At 52.9% G+C, this 22,293-nt stretch overlaps 2 protein-coding genes across 13 annotated transcripts; both read left to right on the forward strand.

Moving 5' to 3' along the window:
- Window positions 1-1,070: 1,070 nt before the first annotated feature.
- On the forward strand, window positions 1,071-5,356 carry SERTAD3 (SERTA domain containing 3). 12 transcript variants are annotated; one of them, XR_006197196.1, is made up of 4 exons: window positions 1,892-2,118; window positions 3,494-3,752; window positions 4,108-4,921; window positions 5,025-5,356. XR_006197196.1 is itself a non-coding variant. In XM_042919248.1 (4 exons), the coding sequence occupies exon 4, from the start codon at window positions 4,114-4,116 to the stop codon at window positions 4,708-4,710; it is 597 nt and encodes a 198-aa protein (XP_042775182.1). In that variant the 5' UTR covers window positions 1,892-2,118; window positions 3,494-3,515; window positions 3,597-3,752; window positions 4,108-4,113; the 3' UTR covers window positions 4,711-5,356. The 12 variants fall into 12 exon arrangements, 11 of the variants coding, with proteins under 11 accessions (XP_042775179.1, XP_042775181.1, XP_042775182.1 ...); XM_042919248.1 differs by having other exon boundaries at window positions 3,494-3,515; window positions 3,597-3,752; window positions 4,108-5,356; XM_042919245.1 differs by lacking the exon at window positions 1,892-2,118 and adding an exon at window positions 1,071-1,858 and having other exon boundaries at window positions 4,108-5,356.
- A 7,934-nt stretch (window positions 5,357-13,290) lies between these two features.
- SERTAD1 (SERTA domain containing 1) lies at window positions 13,291-16,607 on the forward strand. Its single transcript, XM_042918522.1, has 2 exons — window positions 13,291-13,446; window positions 15,544-16,607. The coding sequence occupies exon 2, from the start codon at window positions 15,544-15,546 to the stop codon at window positions 16,264-16,266; it is 723 nt and encodes a 240-aa protein (XP_042774456.1). The 5' UTR covers window positions 13,291-13,446; the 3' UTR covers window positions 16,267-16,607.
- The last annotated feature ends 5,686 nt before the right edge of the window (window positions 16,608-22,293 follow it).

The following is a 22,293-nucleotide window of genomic DNA, read 5'->3' on the forward strand; positions in this document are numbered from 1 at the left end:
AGCCCCAAGAGGCTGTTACATGGAAGCTAAATTGTGCAGAATCATTGTAAAAAGCTTGAGCTTCATTCTGAGGTTCTGTGCTAGGAGGGGAGCAGGAGAGAGGTGGAGGCGGGCACAGTCAAGTTTATGTTGTATAAAGCTGCCCTTGACTGCTGTGTAAATGTGGATCGGAGGCGTGCAAGAGTGGAGGCTAGAGCCCCAGGGCCCCAAGACAGAGGCCTTGACGGGGGCAAGAGAGTGGAGGTGAGTGGAGTTGGACAGTCCATGATGGAGGGGAGAGAGGCATCCAGGCTTCATGGGACTGGAACCTAGAGATGGAGTTACAGTGAGGCCACTCTGAGATGGGGCCTCTGGAAGCGGGGCAGGATTGGGGGGGGGGGGGAGAATGACCCCTTCTTAATCATGTCCCTCTTTGGAATCTACTGTCCCCTGCCCATGTTGCCCAGAGACACCTTTTGCAGGTTTGAGTGAGCCACTCTTCTGTCCCCACTTCACAGTCTCCCCCACCTACCCACCCAACACCTTCCCCTCCAAAAAAAAAAAAAAAAAAAAAATCCATTCCAATCATATATTGCTTCTGCAAGCAGCAGGATGACTGGTTGATAAATTCCAACCCGTGAGAACTGGTCTGAGGAGGCTTAAACCTCCCTTCCCAGGGGTAGCCTAGAAAAAACTCCCTCTCCCTCCTCTTGGTGAAACTTTTGGGTAGGGCAGTACTGGTCCAGGCTTTCAGGGCACTAGCTTGGGTTTTTTGTTTTTGTTTTTGTTTTTTTTTTTCTGCCCTCTTTCTCCTTCTGTCACATTGGGCATATTTAAAGAACTTTCACTGGATGCCTGCTTTGTGTCCATGTGCTGGGTGATGCTACGGACCAAGCCCTGGGTGACAGAGATAACCTCAGTACCTGCCCTCAGGGCCAAGAATGGGAGACATGGGCAGAGGGGTCAGGGTCAGGATGGGGGGGAAGCCCAGGACACCATAGGAGCCCAGAATGGGTCCTAACCCACTCAAGCATCAAGGGAGGGCTTCTGAGAGAAGGAAATCTTTGAGATGAGACCTGGTGAGAAACAGTCTGGGAACGGAAGGTGTACTTTCAGGATGGGGAAACAAGTTTAAAGATCCAGAGGCCCTTTATTGTCATTTTTGAGTACTCGCTATGTACCTAAAGCATTGGGGTTAAGGCAGGGAAGAAAACAGACAAAATCTGTGTTTATGGTGGTGGCGGGCACTCGAAGTCATTTTAGAAAAACTGAGAGTCAATCTGTGGTCGGATCACAGGGAGCAAGGAGTGTGTTTCAGGGACCAGACCGTGAAGGGCTTTGTGGCAAAAGGGAGGAGTTTGGATTTTGTCCCCAGGGGAGTACGAGCAAGTAACGAGTTCCCAGCAGTGCCATCCTGAGAGGGGAAGGATGGGGCGTCGGGGGTTGCAGGAGAGACCACCACAGGATGTGCTGAGAAGTCCTGAAGATTAAGAAAGGGGCCTCGGGGTAAAGTACTGGGGGGCGGGAGCACAGGAACTGGGCTGCAATCGCCCAGGCAACGTAGGCCGCGCCAAACTATTGGCTGGTCTTCAGCTACGTCATCCTCCGCCCCGCAGCGTCCGCCCTCGGAACCCCGGGGGCGCGGCCTCCGCGAGTGGCTCAGCCCCGCCCGCCTGGAAAACAGGGTGGGGAGGGGCGTGCCGACCAGCCTCGCTCCCCGACAGGGTCCTCACCTGGTATAAAGGCATCGCAGAGATCAGTGTTGACGACTTTGGAGCGAGGACAGTGGCTGAATTGAAGGAAGCAGTTCTGACGTCCCCGCCACCCTCCACCCAAGAGACGTGGCCCCTCCCCCGGGCGAGTCGGAATCCTTTAAAAGGTCCGGGGTGTAAGGAAAGGGAGGGCCGGCCGGGTGTCTCCTGGCGACGGACCGGTGGCTCCACCCAGCCAATCCGCGCCCCGCAGCGGGCAGGGCTCCAGCCAATCGCGGCTCGCAGTTCGGCTCCTGGGCGGAGCGGGGTGGGCCGGAGGCCAAACCGAGAGGCCCTGGGGAGGTGAGCGAGGCTCGTACCCAGCACTGTTGGGTTGTAAAAGCTACGGACGTTCCACGACTTGGTCATTGCGAACCTGGCAGCTGAGGTGAGAGAGTCCACCTGGCTTGAGATTTGCCTTAGTTTAGGGAAGGTGGAGGCGTGCCCCCCGAGAGTCCTGGAGGCGGGGTCTGGGCGTGAGTCGGGGGCGCAGATAAGGGTGACTGATAGGGTTGGTGGGGCTTCGAGACTGAAATCGAGATCCCGGACTGAAGGCGAAGTTGTTGGGGTAAGATCTTCAAGTGGAGGGAGTTTGAAGCTGGGACATGGGGTGTTTGGAGAAGCGAGAGAACCGAGGAAGGAACTTTTGGGGCAGGAAATCTGGAGATTAGGACAATTCGAGTCTCCCGGACGGGTTGAATTCGGGGCTCTAGTGTTCTGGAAAAGGGGTGAGGGGTTGAGGCTGGGATCCTGAGCATTTGGAAAAACGGAGATAACTACGGGCAAGGAATCTTGGTAAGGGAGATGCAGTGGCGGTGAGGAGGTGCTGGTGAGAGTCCCATATTCAGGTCTTGGAGTCAGAGGGAGAGTTTGGAGGTGAAGTCGAAAGGCATTTGAAAGACGGGAGAAAAGGGGAAAGTTGACGGGTGAAGGTATCAGAATTAGTCTCCCAAATGGAATAAATCAGAGAGCATTTTGTAGTTTTTGAGCGATGTGTTGGAGTCTGGGTTTCTGGACCCGAGAGCAGTTTGGGGAAAGAATCTAGGACCTCCATGGGGTGCGAAACCCGAGAGAAAGCAGTTTTAGGGCCGGAGTCTGGGGTGGGGGAGGGGCGTTCCGGGCTTGGAGCTCAGACCCGCAGCCCTAGAGGCAGCAGAGGGCGGGGCTCGGCAGGCGCCGGGCAGCTGGACGTCCGGGTTCCCTTCCCCCACCCGCCCCGGGCACTTGTGCGCATGCCTTAAGGGAGGGCGGGGGAGGTTCGTCCCAAAGGCGTGCGGCACCCTCTGGGTATTGTAGTGCAAGCTCAACGTTAACGCACGTGCCAGGCGGCTATTGGCCCACATTTCCCAGAAGCCCCTGGGCCAAATTGTTGCCTGCCTGGACGTTGAATAGAGATCCAGGGAGGAGGCGGAGTCGGGCGTTGAGTCAAGTTTTAGCAAGTTTCTTGTGGGGCGCGCTTTGGGGGAAGTCGAAGGCGCGGGCTAAGAGAAGGAGGGAGGCTCCTTCCCTGCTCTTGGGAGAGCTCCCAGTCGGTTAGGAAGAGGGCATGGTCAGAAATACACTCCCTGTAAAAGAAGAGTTTCGACAAATTGGTGTCCTAACAGGGCTTCGGTGGCAACAGGCAATAATAGATAAATATTGAGTGAATAAATGGCAATTAAATTCTTCTTCGTTAAGCGTTAACTGTAGATGGGTACCGTGTATATTACACATCGGATCTCCTTGAGAATACGGTGAGAATTTTTACATTCCTCTTTTTACAGATGGGGAAACAGACCCAGAGAGGTAATGTCACATAACTTACAAAGATCAAACAGCTGAGCAGTGTCAAAGGCAGAATTCAAATCCAGGTTTCCCTGCCTCCAGTCCAGGTCTCCGTACTCCACAGCTGTCATACGTGACACTGTTGAAGAACCGAGTATTGTAAAAAGAACAGTGTTAAAGCTCAGGAACTTGATCCTCATCTTACAGCTGAGGTAATTGAGTCTCAAGGAGGCAAATTCACCATTCAAGGCCACACAGGCAAGTAGGGGGATGCAAACCCACCTATGTTTCAATCCAGATCTTGTTTTCTTAGTCATTTACATTTAGTCTCCTCCTCAGCCCTGTGGAATTCATATCATGTCCATTTTATAGATGAGGAAACAGGTTTAGATCATAAAAATGAACAACAACCGGGAGGTGCCTGGATGGCTCAGTCGGTTAAGTGTCTGATTCTAGATCTCCACTCAGGTCTTGATCTCAGGGTCCTGAGTTCAAGTCCTGCATTGGGCTCCACACTGGGCATGGAGCCTACTTAAAAACCAAACAACCATACAGGAAATTCGGGATCTGAATTATCCCTGCGGTGTCTGACTTGCCCCTCTTCTCTCTACAGGGCATCATGGTAGGAGGCTTGAAGAGAAAACACTCAGATTTGGAGGAGGAAGAGGAGGATGAGAAGTGGGACTGGGGTCCAGCAGGCCTGCGGAGCTACCAGCAAGCCCTGCTTCAAATCTCCTTAGACAAAGTCCAGCGGAGTCTGGGCCCCCGAGCACCCAGCCTACGCAGGCATGTCCTCATCCACAATACCCTCCAGCAGCTCCAGGCCGCCCTTTGCCTGGCTCCAGCACCTGCCCTACCCCCTGAGCCCCTCTTCCCGGGCGAGGAGGACTTCTCCCTGTCCGCCACCATCGGCTCTATTCTCAGGGAACTGGAGACCTCTATGGACGACACGGAGTCCCCTCAGAATCCAATAGCTCCCCCGGGCCCCCAGAACGAAGTGCTGCCCCAGCCTGATCCAGTCTTCTTGGAAGCTCTGAGCTCCCGGTACCTGGGGGACTCTGGTCTGGATGACTTCTTTCTGGACATTGACACATCTGCAGTGGAGAAGGAGCCTGCACTGGCCCCACCGGAGCCTCCTCACAACCTCTTCTGTGCCCCAGGGTCCTGGGAGTGTAATGAACTTGATCACATTATGGAAATCATTCTGGGATCCTAAAACTTCCAGGGGCTGTTTCTCATCTCTGCCTCAGTGGGCGGGATCCCTGGATGCAACTCTGTGTGTGTGTGTGTGTGTGTGTGTGTGTGTGTGTGTGTGTGTGTTGCAGGGGCTCTAAGCAGTGACTGTGGCCTCCTTTCCTCCCATTTCAGGGTTCCACAAACCGTCTTGCATGTGTGTGTGTGTCTGGTTGCCACAGCCTTCTGTGAAGGTGGGTCTTCCTGAATTAATTTATCTGTTCCAAATGCCTTAACGTGACTCTTTCTGGGAGTCTGATTTCCCACTTCCCACATTTCTTCTGCCTTTTCCTCCAGTTCCTACTCCCCTGGTGACCACTGGGGCCTCAGGGAAGATAAAGCTGGGCCTGTATGTTGATGACTGGGATGTGCTGCCTGGTTGCTATGGGAACTCAGACTTTGTCACTTGCACCTGGAGGGAGCAGGAGGGACGGACCTCCTCCCTCAAGGCTGATCCCCACCTCATTGGCAAGACCCCAGTCCCAGCAGTCTCCTGATGCATAACCAGGCCGGACCACGTGCAATAGGGTGGAAATCAAACCGCTCCATGCCGCATTATTTAAAAGAAAGGCGGGTTTTGTGGTGGGTTTTGTTTTGTTTTGTTTTTGATTGTTTGTAATGACTTTTTTTTTTTTTTTTTTTTTTAATAAAAGTATTTTGGAAAGGGTGATGTTGCCTGAAGTTTCTAAACTTCAGCGGGTCGATGAGAGGGACCTGGTAAGTTCCCTGGACACCTGCACCACCTCCCCACACCCCCGCCAAAGCTGGGGCAGGCATATTATTAAACATAATATTTATAGAGTATTTGTTAAGAGTACTGTTGTATCCACTTTGTTTGGATTAGGTCATTTAATCTTCATGATAATACAGAATTCTGTTAACAGGTTTTACATAGGAGGAACCTCAAGTTCAGAGAGGCCAAATCACTTGCCCTAGGTCACACAGCAAGGAAAGCAAGGACCAGGGAGCTAGGACTCAAACTCAGTTTGCCTCCAGGGATTGGTTTTCAACTATTGTGTTTGTTGCTCCTTGGTAGACTTAGACTCCCCAGCCACATGGGTGCACAAAGAAAGGAGAAACTAAGTCCCATGAATTACCAAACTGTCAAAGGATAGGTGACTCTAGCAACTAAAAGTCATTTTTTTCATTGCATGCAATGTGTTGCTGGGACCCAGAGGGGAAAGAAAATGCCTAAAGATAGTCTGCATTAAGAGTAGATCTTTCTAGGGGTGCCTGGGTGGCTCAGTGGGTTAAGTGTCTGACTCTTGATCTCAGCTCAGGTCATGATCTCACACAGTTGTGAGTTTGAGCTGTGGGTCAGTTGGTCCCTGCACTGACAGAGGGGAGCGTGCTTGGAGTTTTCTCTCCCTCTCTGCCCCTACCCCACTGGTGTTCTCTCTCAAAAGGGGGGGGGGGGGAGTTCTCTCTAGAAAACTTGGCTAGGAAGTAGAGACCAGGTTGAAGTTAAAGTGCTAAGGATTTGGGGCTTTTGGGTGGCTCAGTGGGTTAGGTGTCCACCTTTCGCTCAGGTCATGATCCCATGTTTCATGGGTTTGAGCCCTGCTTCGGGCTCTGTGCTGACAGCTCAGCCTGGAACCTGCTTTGGCTTGTGTGTCTCCCCTCTCTGCTTCTCTCTCTCTCTCTCAAAAATAAACATTTAAAGTGCTAAGGATTTATTTGGGAGGTACAAGCCCAGGCCTGTGAGAGGAGAAAAGAGAGGGGGGCCAGGAAGATGCAATGCTTAGCACTGGCTAAGCCTCTTGCAAAGACCTTTGAAGACAATGCAGCAGGTGAGTTTATACAGCACTAGGGACTCTTCTAGAAGGTTTGCAAAGAGGAACTACACCGGTGGAGTCCACAGGCAGGGAAAGGAGGGGGATTTTGCTTGTGCTTTCTGGCCCAAAGCCAAGGTTCTCAGCTTAAGAGGGGCTTTGCATCTAAGTCTGAAAGCATTGGGGTAACTGACAGGTGCCAATGGAGAGAGAGAGAAGAAATGGTCATGAGAGCCTCAAGGCACATGCGTTTCACATCTCATTGTGGATGCCCATGTCTTACTCCTACTTAAAACTCTCAGTGACTTCTCACACTCAGAATAAAACCCCAACTTCAAGGCCTGCAATACAGCAATCTTGGGGCACCTGGGTGACTCATTTGGTTAAGCAGCCAACTCTTGATTTTGGCTCAGGTCATGATCTCAGGGTTTGTGAGATCGAGCCCCACATTGGGCTCTGTGCTGACAGCAATGAATCCCTACTTGGTATTCATTCTCTCTCCCTTTCTCTCTCTCTCAAAATAAATGAATAAACATTAAAAAAAAAAAAACAAAAACCTGTCAATCTTGCTCCTAACTTCCCCATTTGAATCTCCCACTCTTCCGCACCACCAGTCACCCTGGTCTCATTTGACTCCATGCTCATAACCACCCCAGGCCCTTTGCACTTATTAATGGCCCAGAGGATATGTCCCCTCTAGCTTCACCAACATAAATGTCCCTTTCTCAGAGAAGTCTTCTCTGCCCTTCCTAGCTCAACGTGTCTTGCTGCACCGAACATTCACCCCACTGTTTGATTTTCTTGGTAGCATCTATCCTATCTCAAGTTATTTATCACCTGTTTATGGTTAGCCTCCTGGTCTATAAAAACTCTGAGAGGGAGGGGTTTTGGTGGTCTTAGCCCAGCTGTGTGCCCTAGTGTACAAAACTATGCTCAGTACAGGTGTGCACTCAAAAACAATTTTTTTTGGCTATTAAAAAATTTTTTTTTAATCTTTATTTATTTTTGAGAGAGAGAGAGACTGAGCATGAGTGGGGAAGGGGCAGAGAGAGACGGGGAACACAGTATCAGAAGCAGGCATCAGGCTCTGAGCTGTCAGCACAGAGCCTGCCGTGGAGCTCGAACCCACGAACTGAAAAATCATGGCCTGAGCCTAAGTCGGACACTTAACTGACCGACCCACCCAGGCGCCCCTTTTTGGGCTATTGTTGAAAAAATGAACCGACCTTGCAACGGTCAACCCTCCCTCTTACCTCTCTGAATTCACCTTCCTCACAGTCTCCCCACTACTATGCTCCAGCTATACTATTCTCTACAGTTCTTCAAACAAACCAGCATGTCCCAACCTTAAGACTGGATTCATACCTGCCTCCCTGAGCGATTGTGCAAACTGGAAAGGAGGGCCTGATGCATGCCAAGGATTCCAATAATTGCTCAAATTTATTGTCTACGGTGGGCCTGGTGCTCTTCCAGGCATATGAATAAAACAGACAACTCCTGCCCTCATACAGCATGGCAGTTGGGGAAGGCTGCAACACACAAATAACTAAAACGGAGAGTCTGTCGGGTGGTGACAAATGCTGTAGAGAAAAAGAAAGGAGAGGGATGGGGGTGTTAACTATTTCAATGGGATGGCCAGAGAAGGCCTCACCGACAAGGTGACATTTGAGTCAAGACCTGAGGGAGGTGAGAAGTGAGTCATGCCAATCTGAGGGGGAACGGATGTCGACGCAGATGCAGACAGAGGTAACAGCCGGTGCGAAGGCCCTGAGGTGGGAGCCTGAGTGGAGCGTTTGAGGGACCTGAAGAGGTCAATGTGGCTGGAACAGTGCAAGAAAAGAGCATCCTAGGAGATGAGCTGAAAAAGACGTATGGTCTTGAGGGACTGAATTTTACCGAGTGAGATGGAAGCCATGGGAGGCTGTTGAGCAGAAGAGGGATGAGACCTGACTCACCTTTTAACAGGTCCTCCTTGCCCTAAAGATAATCGAGTGAAAAGGAATCAAGTAGCTTTCTAGTACCACAGTGAGGCCACTATAAGGAGCATCCCCACTTTCCAGATGGACAAACTGAGGCTCGGAGAGGCCCGGTATCCCCCGCACCCCGTTAAAGAGGCTGATGAGAGAAGTAGAAAGGCTGGCCCGCAGAGGGACCGGGTATCTGAAGACAGAGTCCACCTTCCCCAAACTGCGCTCTTCCGGCCCGCGGTGGGGGGAGGGGGCGCGGCCGCCTCGGGGCGTGGCCGATGGGACAGGCCCCTCCCACCTGCCCACTCCCCATCCCCAGCCGGCCGGGCGGTGGAATACTTCGGAGGTAGCGGCTGCGGCTGCGGCGGGAGCCGGCCCGGCGCCTGCTCCCTCCCCAGAGGCCGGGTGGGGCGGGGTGGGGCGGCCGGCGGGGGGCGGGGCGCTCCCCGACCCGCTTCCCCCTCCTCCCGCCGCGGGCGGAGCCTCCTCCCCAGGCCTGCCGGGCGGGCCTCCTGCTTCTGGTTTCATTTGCCGAGGCCTGACCTCTCTCCTTCTCCCTTCCCCCAGCCCTTTGAATTCCTGGCTCCTTCTGCACTCTCTGGTCTCAGCTCCAGGGTCACCTCCTCAGGGAGGCTCTCCTGGACCATCCCGCCACAGGCCTCCCTATTATACCGCCCTGTTTTGTTTTCCTCAAGGCACTGAACAGGGGCCGAAATTATCTTCGTCATGTATTCATCTTCTAGGGTCTCAGAATAAAACACAGTGTTCCATAGAGGGCTCTAAACCGCCTGAAAGCTTCTCTGACCTCCCAGGCAACACAGTCCAGCTACACTGGCCTTGCTGCCTGGCAAACTCCCTCCTCGGGGCCTTTGCACTGGCCCTTCCCTCTGGCCAGAACACTCTTGTTCCAGAGCTTTAGTACCTCTCTCGTTTCATTGGGTCTACTCAACGTCACCTCTTCAAGGAACTTCCTACCAGCACCAACCAGCATCCTATCTACACCACGCACCCTTTCACTATTCTCCCCCTGCTCTGTTTTATTCTTTTCCTTTTCACTTCACCTTCTAAGATACTAAGTAATTTCTTTATTGTATTAAGTGTATTGTCCACCTCCTCATGTCAGGGGTTTTTGTCTTTGTAGTTTTACTGCCGTATCCGTGCGGTATCATCCACGGTACCTGGCACACGGAAGGTGTTCAATCCATGAATGTTTGTGAATCAATGAATGTCTTTGTTTTCATATTTCTTTTCTTTGTTTACCTCCTCCCCTGAGCCATGAAAAGAGAGACCCTGTGAGGCTTATCCTCACGTATCCTTGCTGGATCCTTATTGACTGTAACAGTGCCCAGAATATAGTAGGTGTTCAATAAATACGGGTTAATCAAGCTCTTGCGATTTCTGTGAGCTCTCCAGCATGCGATCTGGAGCAAGCCACTTGGAGACTGGGAGCCTCCTGTTTCCTTAGGCCATAAAGATAGGTTATGGGAGAAATTATGTGAACTTGCCTAGCAGGGGCCTGCTTCTAATTAGCATTTTACCCTCCTTTTATTATGAAAAATGGTAAGCATATAGAAAAGATGGGGGGTGGGATGTATTCTCAGTGCCTGTATAGCCTCCCATCTAGATTTAATTGTTAATATTTTGTTTCCTTTATCTACATATGTATATATGCATATGTATATTTTTTCTTTTGCTGAACCATTGGAAAGTAAATTGTAGACATCTTAACATTCTACCTCTAATAGCTCAGCAGGAATTTCTTTTTCTTTTCTTCCTTTTTTCTTTTTTAATAGGAAAGCAGGTTTTGTTTGTTGTTGTTGTTGTTTAAGTTTATTTATTTTGAGAGAGAGAGAGAGAGAGAGCAAGCACTTGCAAGCAGGGAAGGGGCAGAGAAAGGGAGAGAGAGAATCCCAAGCAGGCTCCAGGGGGCCACCCGCATAGAGCCCCAGTGGGGGCCATGAGATCATGACCTGAGCTGAGATCAAGATTCTGATGCTTAATTGACTGAGCCACCCAGGCACCTCGGTATTTCTTAAGATTAAGGACACTCACCTACAAACACAACATTTCACATCTAATAGAATTAAGATTTCCAGGGGCGCCTGGGTGGCTCTGTCGGTTGAGTGTCTGACTCTGATTTTGGCATGATCTCATGGTGCGTGAGTTCGAGCCCTACATCGGGCTCTGTGCTGACAGTTTGGAGCCTGCTTTGGATTTTCTCTCTCCCACTCTCTGTCCCTACCCCACTTGTTCTCTCTCTCTCTGTCAATAAATGAAAAACCTTAAAAAAAAAAAAAAAAAAAAAAAGAGCACCTCGGTGGCTCTGTTGGTTAAGCGTCTGACTTCACCTCAGGTGATCTTGTAGTTGGTGAGTTCAAGCCCCACATCAAGCTCTGTGCTGACATCTCAGATCCTGGAGCCTGCTTCAAGTTCTGTTTCTCTCTCTCTCTGCCCCTCCCTTACACTCTGTCTCAAAAATAAATAAACATTAAAAAAAATTTAAAAAAAAAATTCCAGGGGCGCCTGGATGGTTCAATCAGTTAAGGGTCTGACTCTTGATTTCGGCTCTGGTCATGATCTCATGATGGTATGTGAGAACGAGTCCCATGACAACTGGCTCTTCGCTGACAGCAAGGACCCTGATTGGGATTCTCTCTCTTCCCCTCCCCTGCGTTCTGTCTTAAAAAAAAAAAATGTAATAAGTAAACATAAAATAAAAAGAATTAAGAATTCCACAAGTCATCTGATATCCAGTCTATATTCAGATTTCCCCGTGAATATCTTTTGTAGCTGTTTCTGCAACACCGCCCCCCCCCCCCCCCCCCCCCCCCCAGTCAGGATTTCGTGAAGGTTCATACGCTTATTTGGTTGTAATAAAGACATTATACAGTAATTTTCATTCTGGAAAATCCTCCACCATCAACCCCACCAAAACCTTTTTCTGTTTTCTTGAAATTGAATTGTTGGTGGAACAGCACAGTTGTGCTGCAGATGTTCCACATTTTGTATTTGTCTGATTGTGTTCATGTTTAATTTGTTCCTCTCTGTTTCCTATAAGCTGAAGGTTAGGCTAGAGGCTTTGTGAGATTCAGTTTATGAAATTTAACAGGGAGACTCCACAGGGAGTGTGTGTACTTCCTAACGCATCATATCGGGTGGTGCCCAGTATTGGGGTGTCCCTCTCTTGTGGGTAGAGAGTTTCATTACATGGTTAAGGTGGTGAGAACCACATCTCCACATCATAAAAGGATATTTTCCCCTTGCAGTTAGCAAGTAACCTGTGGGGTGATGTGTTGGAGCCTGCCAAGATCCTGTTAACCTTTCACCCTAAGGTTTGAGCATCCATTGATAATTGATGCCTGAATCGAATCGTTTAGTTAGCATTTTCTAGAGCTTACTTTGGCCAGAAGCTTTATTTACAACTAACAATTCTTCCCAGAACTCCAGAAGAGTTAGCAAATGAGCTACTTGGAGAAGCTAAGTCCCATTGTCAGTTTATCAGACAAGTGTTAAGCTCCTGTCTACCTATACCCCACCCCACAAGTCCCCCTCTCCTTGAATTAAGTACCTGTGCTATGCCAACCGCTAGTGCTACCACCAAAAGGACATGTCGAGCACCATTCTGAGCATTTCGTGCGATTACTCTTTTTTTGATATTAATTAATGAATTAATGTATGTACTGATTTTTAAGTAGGCTCCAAGCCCTACTAAGGGCTCGAACTCATGACCCTGACATCGAGAGTCACATGCTCTACAGACTGAGCCACATAGGCACCCTGTCCCCCCCAACCCCGGCCTTTTTTAAAGATTTTGTTTTTAAATAATCCGTACACCCAACGTGGGGCTTGAACCCACACTCTCAAGATCAAGAGTTGCATGGTCTTCCAACTGAGTCAACCGGGTGCCCTTATATGATTATTCTTTTTAATCCTCAAAATAATCTCATTTTAAAGGTGAGGAAACAGGGGCACCTGGGTGGCTCAGTTGGTTAAGGATCTGACTTTAGCTCAGGTCATGATCTCACAGTTCGTGGTTTTGAGCCCCCCTTTGGGCTCTGTGCCGACAGCTCAAAGCCTGGAGCCTGCTTCGGATTCTGTGTCTCCCTCTCTCTCTCCGCCCCTCCCCCACTTGAGCTCTGTCTCTCTCTCTCTCTCTCAAAAATAAAATACACATTAAAAAAAAATTTTTTTTAAGGTGAGGAAACTGAGACCCGAGGGGATTCAAACACTCGCCCAAAGTCACAACGTTACTTAGGGTATGAAGCCCAGGATATGTGACTCCAGTGCCATCCACTCCTGCCGCCTCCCTCCACGCCTATAACCACCATATAACTGCCCAGCATTTGCTGAACGTGCTATAGTGCTCTTACAGATACAAACTTATTTTAATTTTCCTAACTCCCAAGGGGTAGGTAAGAAGATGCCCATTTAACACACTGTGTGGCTCAGAGAGGTTAAGCATTTTTCCAAGGTCACACACACATCTAATGAGTGGTTAGAATTTGAACCCATGCCTATCTGGCTTACAGTACAGACCCGTTAGAGTTGGGTGTGTAAGAAGCTCAGTTTGGGTTTGGCAAGTGCATGGGCAGGTGTGAGGGGCCTGCACTTTGAGAGGTTAAAAACCCCACCCCTCTACTGTCCCGCAGGGAAAACGGCCACCCCACCTGGCCCGGTCCCTTCACGCAGTAGCCGGGCATGCGCCCTGGAGCCAACCTACCCTCCTTTCGAACCTTCCCTCTATAGGCTCCGCCCATCACCGTCCAGGCCCAATCCCTGGGTGGAGGGCGGGGCCGCCACGGGAGTGGGCGGTAGTTAAGGAGAGTCAGGAGCCTGGAGTCGTGCGCCGGAGTCAGAACTGCGTCTCACGACCCAGGCGCCGGTTGCTGAAGGAAAGCGAGCGAGCGATGCTGCCGTCGCCGCTTCCTGATTGGCTGTGCGTTGATCCCTCTTCGTTCTGATTGGCAGCGGGTGAGCTAGGTATGTAAATGAAGTGAAGGGGCCTGAGGAGAGACGGGAAACCCTCGGCGGGGTCGTTTGGCCGGTTCGATCCCCGGGTCCTGCCGGTACGCGCCGGGGCTGCCCGGGATCGAGATGCGCGGGCCTCTAAGTGTCGCCCGGCCGGGTTGGGTGAATCACGTCGCAGCCCAGGAAGGGGGCGGAGGCGCCGGCTTCTGGCTCCGGCTGCGTGACTCACCCGCCCCCGCCGCCGCCGCTTCGGAAGGAGCCACCTCCACTGCCTGCCGGAAGCGAGCGCAGGCAGAGAAGGCGGAATAGTCCTCCGGGGATCCCAGCCCGCACGGTCCTGGGCGGCAAGCTGGAGCGACAGCCAGGACGTGGGGGCAGTGTCGAGGATCCCGGGGTCTGAGGAGCCGGAATCCCCGGGGAAAGCCGGCCTGGCGCCGCTAGGGGGCACCGGGACCAGGGGGCGGAGTCGGGTGGGGGCAGAATTCCTGCGGTTCTGAACTCCCGGGTCTGCGGGGAAGGAGGCGAGGACCGTTTTTAGTAGGGTGGGGGGTTACTTCTAAGGTCCTGTTGGGCAACTCCCCGGGGACTGGACCTTGCAAGCTTCCAGTCTGAAAAAAGCAAGTTGGGGCTGGGGTCCAGAACTCCAGGGGCCCCTACCTCGGGGAAAGTGTGGGTCCTCAAAGTTCTCTCAGTGGCCCCCTGTGCCCGTCAAGATTTCCCGGCAAGCTCTGTCTACTAGGCCTCCCAAATAAATCCTGAATCGATCAACTTCCTTCCACGTCCACTACCAATCACCTTCTACTCCAAGCTACCATCATCACCCCAAGAGTGCACTAGCCTCCAAATGGAGCTTCCGATCACGCTCTTCCCCGTCTCCACTCCTCCCCACTCATCTTACTCCAAGCAGCTGAGGGGGATCTTCTGGAAACCTAATCCACAGCACCACTCTATTCCCTGCTCAGAACCCTTCAGTGACACTCACAGTAAAATCCAAACTTCTTGCCTCTGCTTGCTCTCCAAACCCTGTTCCCTCCCATGTCACTCTGTGCGCTGACCACACGGGTGTTTTTTCAGTTCAAGCTCATCCAGCCTCCAGGTCTTTCTTTGCTTTTGTTGTTGTTCTTTCTTCTCTGAATGCTCTCCCCCTGGTTCTTCTATAGCTGACTCCTTCTCCTGCTTGAGGGCTCCACTCAAATGTCTCTTACTCAGAGGAGCCTGCCCTGACCACCCCCCAGAATCTTTTAGTGTCTTCCTAGCACCATCTGTACATTTCCTGTATTTAAATTTTCTTTTTTTTTTTAATGTTTATTTATTTTTGAGACAGAGAGAGACAGAGCATGAATGAGGGAGGGTCAGAGAGAGAGGGAGACACAGAATCTGAAGCAGGCTCCAGGCTCTGAGCTATCAGCACAGAGCCCGACGCGGGGCTCGAACTCACGGACTGTGAGATCATGACCTGAGCCGAAGCCAGTCGCCCAACCGACCGAGCCACCCAGGCGCCCCTACATTTCCTGTGTTTATGTATGTATTTGTCTGATTTATAGACATTCAATAAATGTTAGGTTAAACTATGTGAAACAGCTGCTTTCATGGGTTAAAAAAAGGTTGAATATTGGGCATTTCACATGGTTCACTGAAGAAGTACATAATAATAGCTATTAAAAGTACTTGTTAATAAGAATAGTTACAATGTAGGGGCGCCTGGGTGGCTCAGTCAGTTAAGCATCCGACTCTTGACTTCGGCTCAGGTCATGAGATCGAGGCCCGAGTCAGGCTCTGCGCTGATATCAAAGGGACTGCTTGGGATTCCCTCCCCCCCTCTACCTCTCTCTCCCCCCTCTCAAAATAAATAAACTTAAAAAAAATAGAGTGTACTAGGCACTGTTGTAAGTGCTTTTTGTATATTATCTCATTTACTCCGGAGAACAACTCTATGAAGTAGATACTATTATCATCCATTATCTTAAAGTTTCCCTAAGGAAGCACAGGCTCAAGAAGTTAAATGACTGGCCCGAGATCACACCAGACACCAGTTACCAGAGCCAGGGTTTGAACTTGCCACGAACTTTCTATAAGTGAATGACTCGCCCCACCCCCCACCCCCTGCAGATGATGCTGAGCAAAGGTCTGAAGCGCAAGCGGGAGGAGGAGGAGGAGCCAGAGAAGGAAGCCTTGGCAGTCGACACCTGGTGGCTGGATCCCAGGCTCCCAGCAGTGGCACAGGCACCCCCGGCTGTGCCCTCCAATTCCCTCTTAGACCTCTCGGTGCTCAAGCTCCACCACAGCCTGCGGCAGAGTGAGCCGGACCTGCGGCACCTGGTGCTGCTAGTGAACACCCTACGGCGCATCCAGGCATCCGTGGAGCCCGAAGCTACCCTGCCCTCCGTGCCCAGCCCGCCTGAGGCCCCTGGCGTGGCGGCTGACAGCCTGCTGGCCAGCTCAGACGCTGCCCTCTCAGCCTCCATGGCCAGCCTTCTGGAGGACCTCAGCCATATCGAGGGCCTGAGCCAGGCCCCCCAGCCCTTGGTGGACGAAGGGCCGCCGGGCCGCCCCAGTGGCGGGGCCCCACCCGGCCTGGGTGCCTTGGACCTGCTGGGCCCAGCCACTGGCTGTCTGCTGGACGATGAGCTCGAGGGCCTGTTTGAGGACATCGACACCTCTATGTACGACAGCGAACTTTGGGCACCAGCGTCTGAGGGCCTCAAACCCGGCCCTGAGGATGGGCCTGGCAAGGAGGAAGGTCTGGAGCTGGATGAGGCCCAGCTAGACTACCTGCTGGACGTGTTGGTGGGCACACAGGCGCTGGAGCGGCCACCGGGGCCGGGGCGCTGACCCCCACAGCGGAGATGGTGGTTTGGTGTCCAAACTGAGCCTGGTTGCTGGACTAACTGTCCTTGGAAAGACACAGCTAACTTCCCTAGAACGGAGAGAGGGGCTTTGGAGAGACAGAATCCATTCCTGAGCAACTTCACCTCTGTCCTCTTGTCTAGGGCTAATGAGGGGAGTCTGGGACTGGCCCTTGGGAGGGGATGACAGGGCCCGGTGGCTGGAATGTGATTTGGACCAGGCCCTGTGCTGGACTGAATCGGCGGAGGTCGTTCCCGGGGATACTTTTTCCGTGATGTGGGACGAGACTGCACCATTTTCTGGAAATTAAAACCAGTCCTGGGTTATTTCAAGTCTGTGTGCTTTGTCTCTGGGCTAAGGCAAGGGTCAGTTAATAACCTCCAAATTTTACTGAGCGTGGACTGTGTGTGCTAAGCACCTGACGTGTGTTCACTCTTTTCATCTTTGAAATTAGATGGCCATTATTACTATCCCCATTTTACATTTTGAGAAAACTGAGGCTCCGACAGGACATCGCATGAGGGGGTGGGTTTCAAGCCGTGAACTTTACTGCTTTCTTGTTCTGGTAAGCGGATGAGTTAGCTCTGGTAACTGGCCCTCTAGAAAACTCCCCCCAACATACTCAGCCAGGTTTCCCTGATTGTGCATGATGATGGTGGTCGTGGTAGCAGTGGAGGAGCCCCAGGCCACCAGAAGTCATGGCCTTGCCTGAAGTCTACCTGTGTGTCTTGAGGCTGGGGGTGGGGCAAAAGGGAGGTTTCAGAATGAGCCAGAAATAAAAGCACAAAGCTGAAGGCTTGATGGAGCTTCTCCAAAGAGCTTTGAGAGCCAGCTCTCCAAGAAAATGGGGAAAGGCACGGGAGACTCCAGCAAGTTAAGGAAAAAAAAAAAAAAATCCACTCGGGGTCTCAAATCTGCCTTTGGGCAGGGATAGGGCAATTTGGAGGGTGCCTCTGAAATAAAGCCACCGGGTTTAGCGGCTTGACCGCAAAGCAGAGGCGGTCCTGCTTTCCTTCTAGAAGAAACCCAGGCCCTGGCGAGCTGAGGCCACCTGCCCCACTGCTCGTGTGATAGGGCCCGCCCGAGCGCCGCGCCGGGTGTCTGCGCCGCCCCCGCGGTCCGGCCGCATTCCTGGCCCGGCTGGGAGGGGCCGCACACTCAGAGGCCTGGCACGGGACCCAGGAGGCGTCCTTCCTGGCGGCTGTGGGGGCAGGGCAGCGCCCCGGGTGCGGGCGGGGGGAGGGGCACGGTGAAACCCACGGGCGGCCGGGGGGCCGGGGGCCGGACGGTGACCTGCGAGGCCCGCTGGGCCTCCAGTGGGGTAACGCCGGCAAGAGGACACCGAAATCGCCGGGCCCCAGAGCCTCCACCCTGGCCGGAAGCTCTAGGGAGGCTGAAGCTGGGGTGGAACTGGGGGAGGCGGGCAGCTTCGGCGGCCCCTCGGGCCGGGAAGGGGCGGGCAGAGCGGAGCTTCCTGGAGGAGGAGAGGAAGTCGTGCCCATTTCTGGAAGTGGATGGGGCGGCCCGGGGAGGGGGAGTGGAAATGGCCCGAAGGGAGCTGGTGCCCTGGCTGAGGGTCTTCGGGTGCCTGACTCCTACACCGGGTGACTCCAATGGGATTCAGACCTTGAGAGTGTGGGTTGAGCTCTGCAATGCCCCCTGGTGCTCAGTCTGGGGGTCTGAGATGCCACTGCCTTAGTTCCCTGGAGATCTGTCCAGTGGTCAAGTAATCTCCCAGTGTAGGGCCAGCAATGCCCTCTGTTTACAACACTCTGGGGGCCTGTTTCCGTTGTCTCTGGGTGCCAAACTGGGGGACAATCTGTGACGCATACTGATGCAGACAGCCTACCCATCTGTCAACGATGCTCGCATCTGTCCCTGTGCCTACTTGGCCAGCGATGCCCCCCCTCTCCCCAGAGCCTCTGTATACAGTTGCACAGGTTGTGGGCTGCGCATAGACTCCATGTTTAAGGGGCTACTATGCGTGTTTCAGGCACCATTCATTTACATATTGACTGCAACAGTTTCCCAGCAGATGGAGGTCAAACGCCTTGGGGAAGGAGTATGCCTTTTGCACAAAAGCACCATATGGGCTGGATCAGCTCTAGTCCCATCCCACTGGTGCCCTCGGGTCTGTGAGCAGCTCGTGCCTGAGGACCTATTCCCCCCCACCCCCTACTCTCCCCACGTCTGACCCCCAGATGATTGCGCAGGCTCCCAGGCTCTAGTGTGCCCCACCGCCCTCAGGCTCAACCCCAAGAGGCCGCCCTACCTCAGCCAGCAGATTCCAGGGCCCACACCATTCCGAGCTGAGCCACCAGCCCTGGCGCCGTTACTCCTTTTCACAGAGCCTCTGTGTTCCTGCCAGGACACTCCCCAGCCAGGCTAGCTCCCCTCCAGGGGCATTCTCAGGATCCCCCATCACACACACACCTCTCTCCTCAACACCTGGGACAGTTGCCCTTGCTGTCCTTCGCTCCCCTCCCTTTGTTCCTTCTCTTATTCAGAAAAGATGTATGATGGCCTACTGCGTGCCTCGCTAAATCTGACTGTGTCTGTCCTCTGCTCCTCTGAGATCTGAACTCTGCCCCTACCAAGGCTCATCTCCCCCACCTCCCCGTCCCATTCACGCACTTAAGGAACATTTACTGAGCACCTGCGGTCCCAGTGCAGAAATCTAATTATGCTTTTTTTTTTTTTTTAACATTTATTCATTTTTGAGAGTGAGAGAGACAGAGCATGAGCGGGGGAGGGGCAGAGAGAGAGAGAGGGAGACACAGAATCCGAAGCAGGCTCCAGGCTCTGAGCTGTCAGCACAGAGCCCGACGCGGGCTTGAACTCACAAACCACGAGATCATGACCCAAGCCGAAGTCTGACGCTCAACCGACTGAGCCACCCAGGCGCCCCCAGAAATCTAATTATGCTTAAGTCGATGATTATTGATGCAATAAGCCATTGAGCAGAGGTTGTGCTGAAAAGCCAGATCACCTGCATTTGAACCTCTCTGCTTTGCCATCCTGTGGCTCTGTGACCCTAAGCAAGGGACTTCACGTTTCTGTGCTCATCTGTAAACTGGAACAGTAACAGCCTACCTCCAAGGGCTGTTGTCCCGAGGTGGATGTGTGTGTGTGGGGGGGTGTTGTAGGCAGAGGGAACAGTATAAGCAACGGCTAGCCCCTGAGGGACCCTAAAACTTTTTCTAGGATCTGGAAGCTCTGGGTTTGGCTGGAAAGAGGGAGAAGCAGTGAGGTAAGTGATGGGGCTGGAGGGGTCTGCAGGGGGCCAGGGCGCAAGGGACACTGGGTGAGGGACTTTACTGCTAAGGTACTAGGGAATCACGAAGTGAAGGAATCCCTCTGGCTGCCATGTGGACGCAGTGGTACAGAGGTGAGACTAAAGGCCGGGAACCCCGAGGGGAAGCTGGGAAGGGACATCACATCCGTGGCAGGATGGTTGGGAGGAAGGGGAGAGGGGTTTGAAAACCAAGAGGATAGGCTCCGGGATTGATGAGCCTCGATGGGGCAGGGGCCTCACACAAGGCCCAGGGCTCTAACCAGGAGACCCATGGGGACAGTGGGGCTGCCTTGGGATGGTGACTGGGGGGACAAGTAGGTCTGGGGTTGACGCTGAGGCCAGAGAGGGACACAGTGCGTGAGAGGGGCTGGTGGGGGGACACCCAGGAGAAGGCATCTGGGTCTCGAGGCCCGTGGGACTGGGCTTAATAGGGAGGGTGGGAGACAGGAGCAGGCAGAGGTGATGTGAGTGAGGGAGAGATATTGGCTGTGTTGCTGGGCACCCAGCTACCACTTGGCTCAGAGTGGATCGGAGAGGGTGGTCCCTGAGGACAAGCTTCCACCTCTTTCCCCAGCCGCACAGGATATCCTGTGTTTACTGAGGTGGCCTTGGCCGGAACCGGGACACTGGTGCCACCCCCTAAACTCAACTTCCCATGGCCACACCCCCTGGGGTGAGGGAAATTGAGAGACACAGAGAGAGACAGAGAGAGGGACAGAGACGAGGAATGAGGATAGAGACAAAGAGAGGAACAGAGAGGTACAAAGACACACAGACACACTGTTCATGACAAAACACGGCAAACTAGAAAAGGAAGCTTCCTCAGCTTCCCCTGCCTCTTTTTCATTCCCCGATTTCTCCAAGGGGCCCCTTGCACAGGCTGTCCCTCTACTTGGAACCCACTCTCACTGACCCACCACCTACCCAGCAGCTTTCCGTGAACTTTTTTTTTTTAATTTTATTTAGTTTTGAGAGAGAGAGAGAGAGAGAGAGAGAGAGAGTGGGGGAGGGGCAGAGAGAGAGGGAGACACAGAATCAATCCTTAGCAGGCTCCGTCCAGGCTCTGGGCTGTCAGCACAGAGCCTGACACGGGGCTCAAACTCACAAACTGCAAGGTCATGACCTGAGCTGAAGTCGGACACTCAACCAACTGAGCCCCCCAGGTGCCCCTCCAGGAACTCACTCCTACATATCCTTCAGGTGCCAGTTCAAATGTCACTTCCTCCAGGAAGCTCTCCCTGCCCTTTCTGGTAGTACCAGAGTGCCAGGCCCCTCTTATAGACCTAGATCTGTCCCTCATAGTGCTTAGCTCAGTATGTAAGTATACACTCATTTCACTGATCACTTCTTTAATGTCTGCCCTCATACCCCCCCGCCCCCTCCCCCCCACACACACTGGGAGTCTTGTGAGGGCAAAATCAGGGTCACTGCTGTGTCCTAAGCACCACCGAGCCCAGGGTTGGATACAGAAGAGGTATCTGTAAACAGCTGCTGAATGAATGTATACATGAGGAGGAGATATAAGGGGCATGTTTGGCCCGGGGACACAGCCATGAACAAGGAAGGACATAGTTGTCAGCTCCTAGAAATTTCACATGTGCTGACCTCTCTCTGGATTCAGATCCTCCTCACAGGCTGTTCCCTCTGCCCATAAAACTTCCCCTCCCTCTTCTCTTGCCTCGCTCCTGTAGGTCATCCAAGTCTCAGCTCACATGTCCCCTCCTCCAGGAAGCCTTACCTGACCTCCCTTGGGACCTTTCCTGGGCTCCCCCGTCAAGGCCCTGACCTTTTTCCCTGTGACTCTCTCACCCCAATCCTGGGCCATGCTGGGTCTGTGTCCCTGTTGGACTGTGAACTTTGTGAAAGCAAGCCCGGCCTATCTCAGTCACACTGTGTCCCCGGCACCATCCAGCGTAGGGCTGGACTCACTAACTGCTGACACTGGATAAAGACTGCTCCCTTTCTCCCCTCTGGTACACTTTGCCTGCATTTGTCCCCTCTCCCTGGAAGCCCCTTCCTACACTTTTACCTGACTCCCCGCTTCTCCACCATCCAGTTTGACTTCAGAGGTCACGCCTTCCAGGAATCCTTTCCTGAGCCTGCCCCCCACCCCCACCCCATGGTACACGGTAAATGTAAGTCTGTCGGTATCTCCAATGCCCAGCAAAGAGGCTGCTGGCAAGGGCTTGTGAATGTTTGTTGAATGAATAAATGAACAGGTGAATGGTTGGATGAATCAATGAGAGAGAGAGAGAGAGAGAGAGAGAGAATGCACTGGGGTGAGGGGCTCCTCAGGACCATCAGCAGCCCCATTCCTTCCTCCCTTCCCAGGAGAAGGGTTCTGGCAGGGTTCTGGCCACACCCCAACCCTTGGTGGCTGCCAGGCCTGGATGGCATTTCCCAGAGCTCAGCACATTCCTGCCTTCCCTGGCGGCTGAGAGTGGGCAGGGGGCATTTTGGAGAGAAGGGGGGAGGCCCCTAGAATTCTGGGATCCTGCCAACTTGTGCCGGGTCCCCATGCCCTCAGGGAAGTAGGCCCCAAACTCTCGGTGTGGCGGGGAGGGGTACAGGTCCACAGAGGGGCCAGGGGGCTGGTGTGAGGGGCAAGGTTGACAACTGAGGGGAAGGCCTGGTGGCCGTGCCTGGCCAGACAATGGGACAGAAGCTGCTGACATGCATTTTGGGGGTAATCCCCAGTTTCATCCCAGCCCTGGCCC

The sequence above is a fragment of the Panthera leo genome, chromosome E2 (assembly GCF_018350215.1).
Source record: "Panthera leo isolate Ple1 chromosome E2, P.leo_Ple1_pat1.1, whole genome shotgun sequence".
Lineage (NCBI taxonomy): Eukaryota > Metazoa > Chordata > Mammalia > Carnivora > Felidae > Panthera > Panthera leo.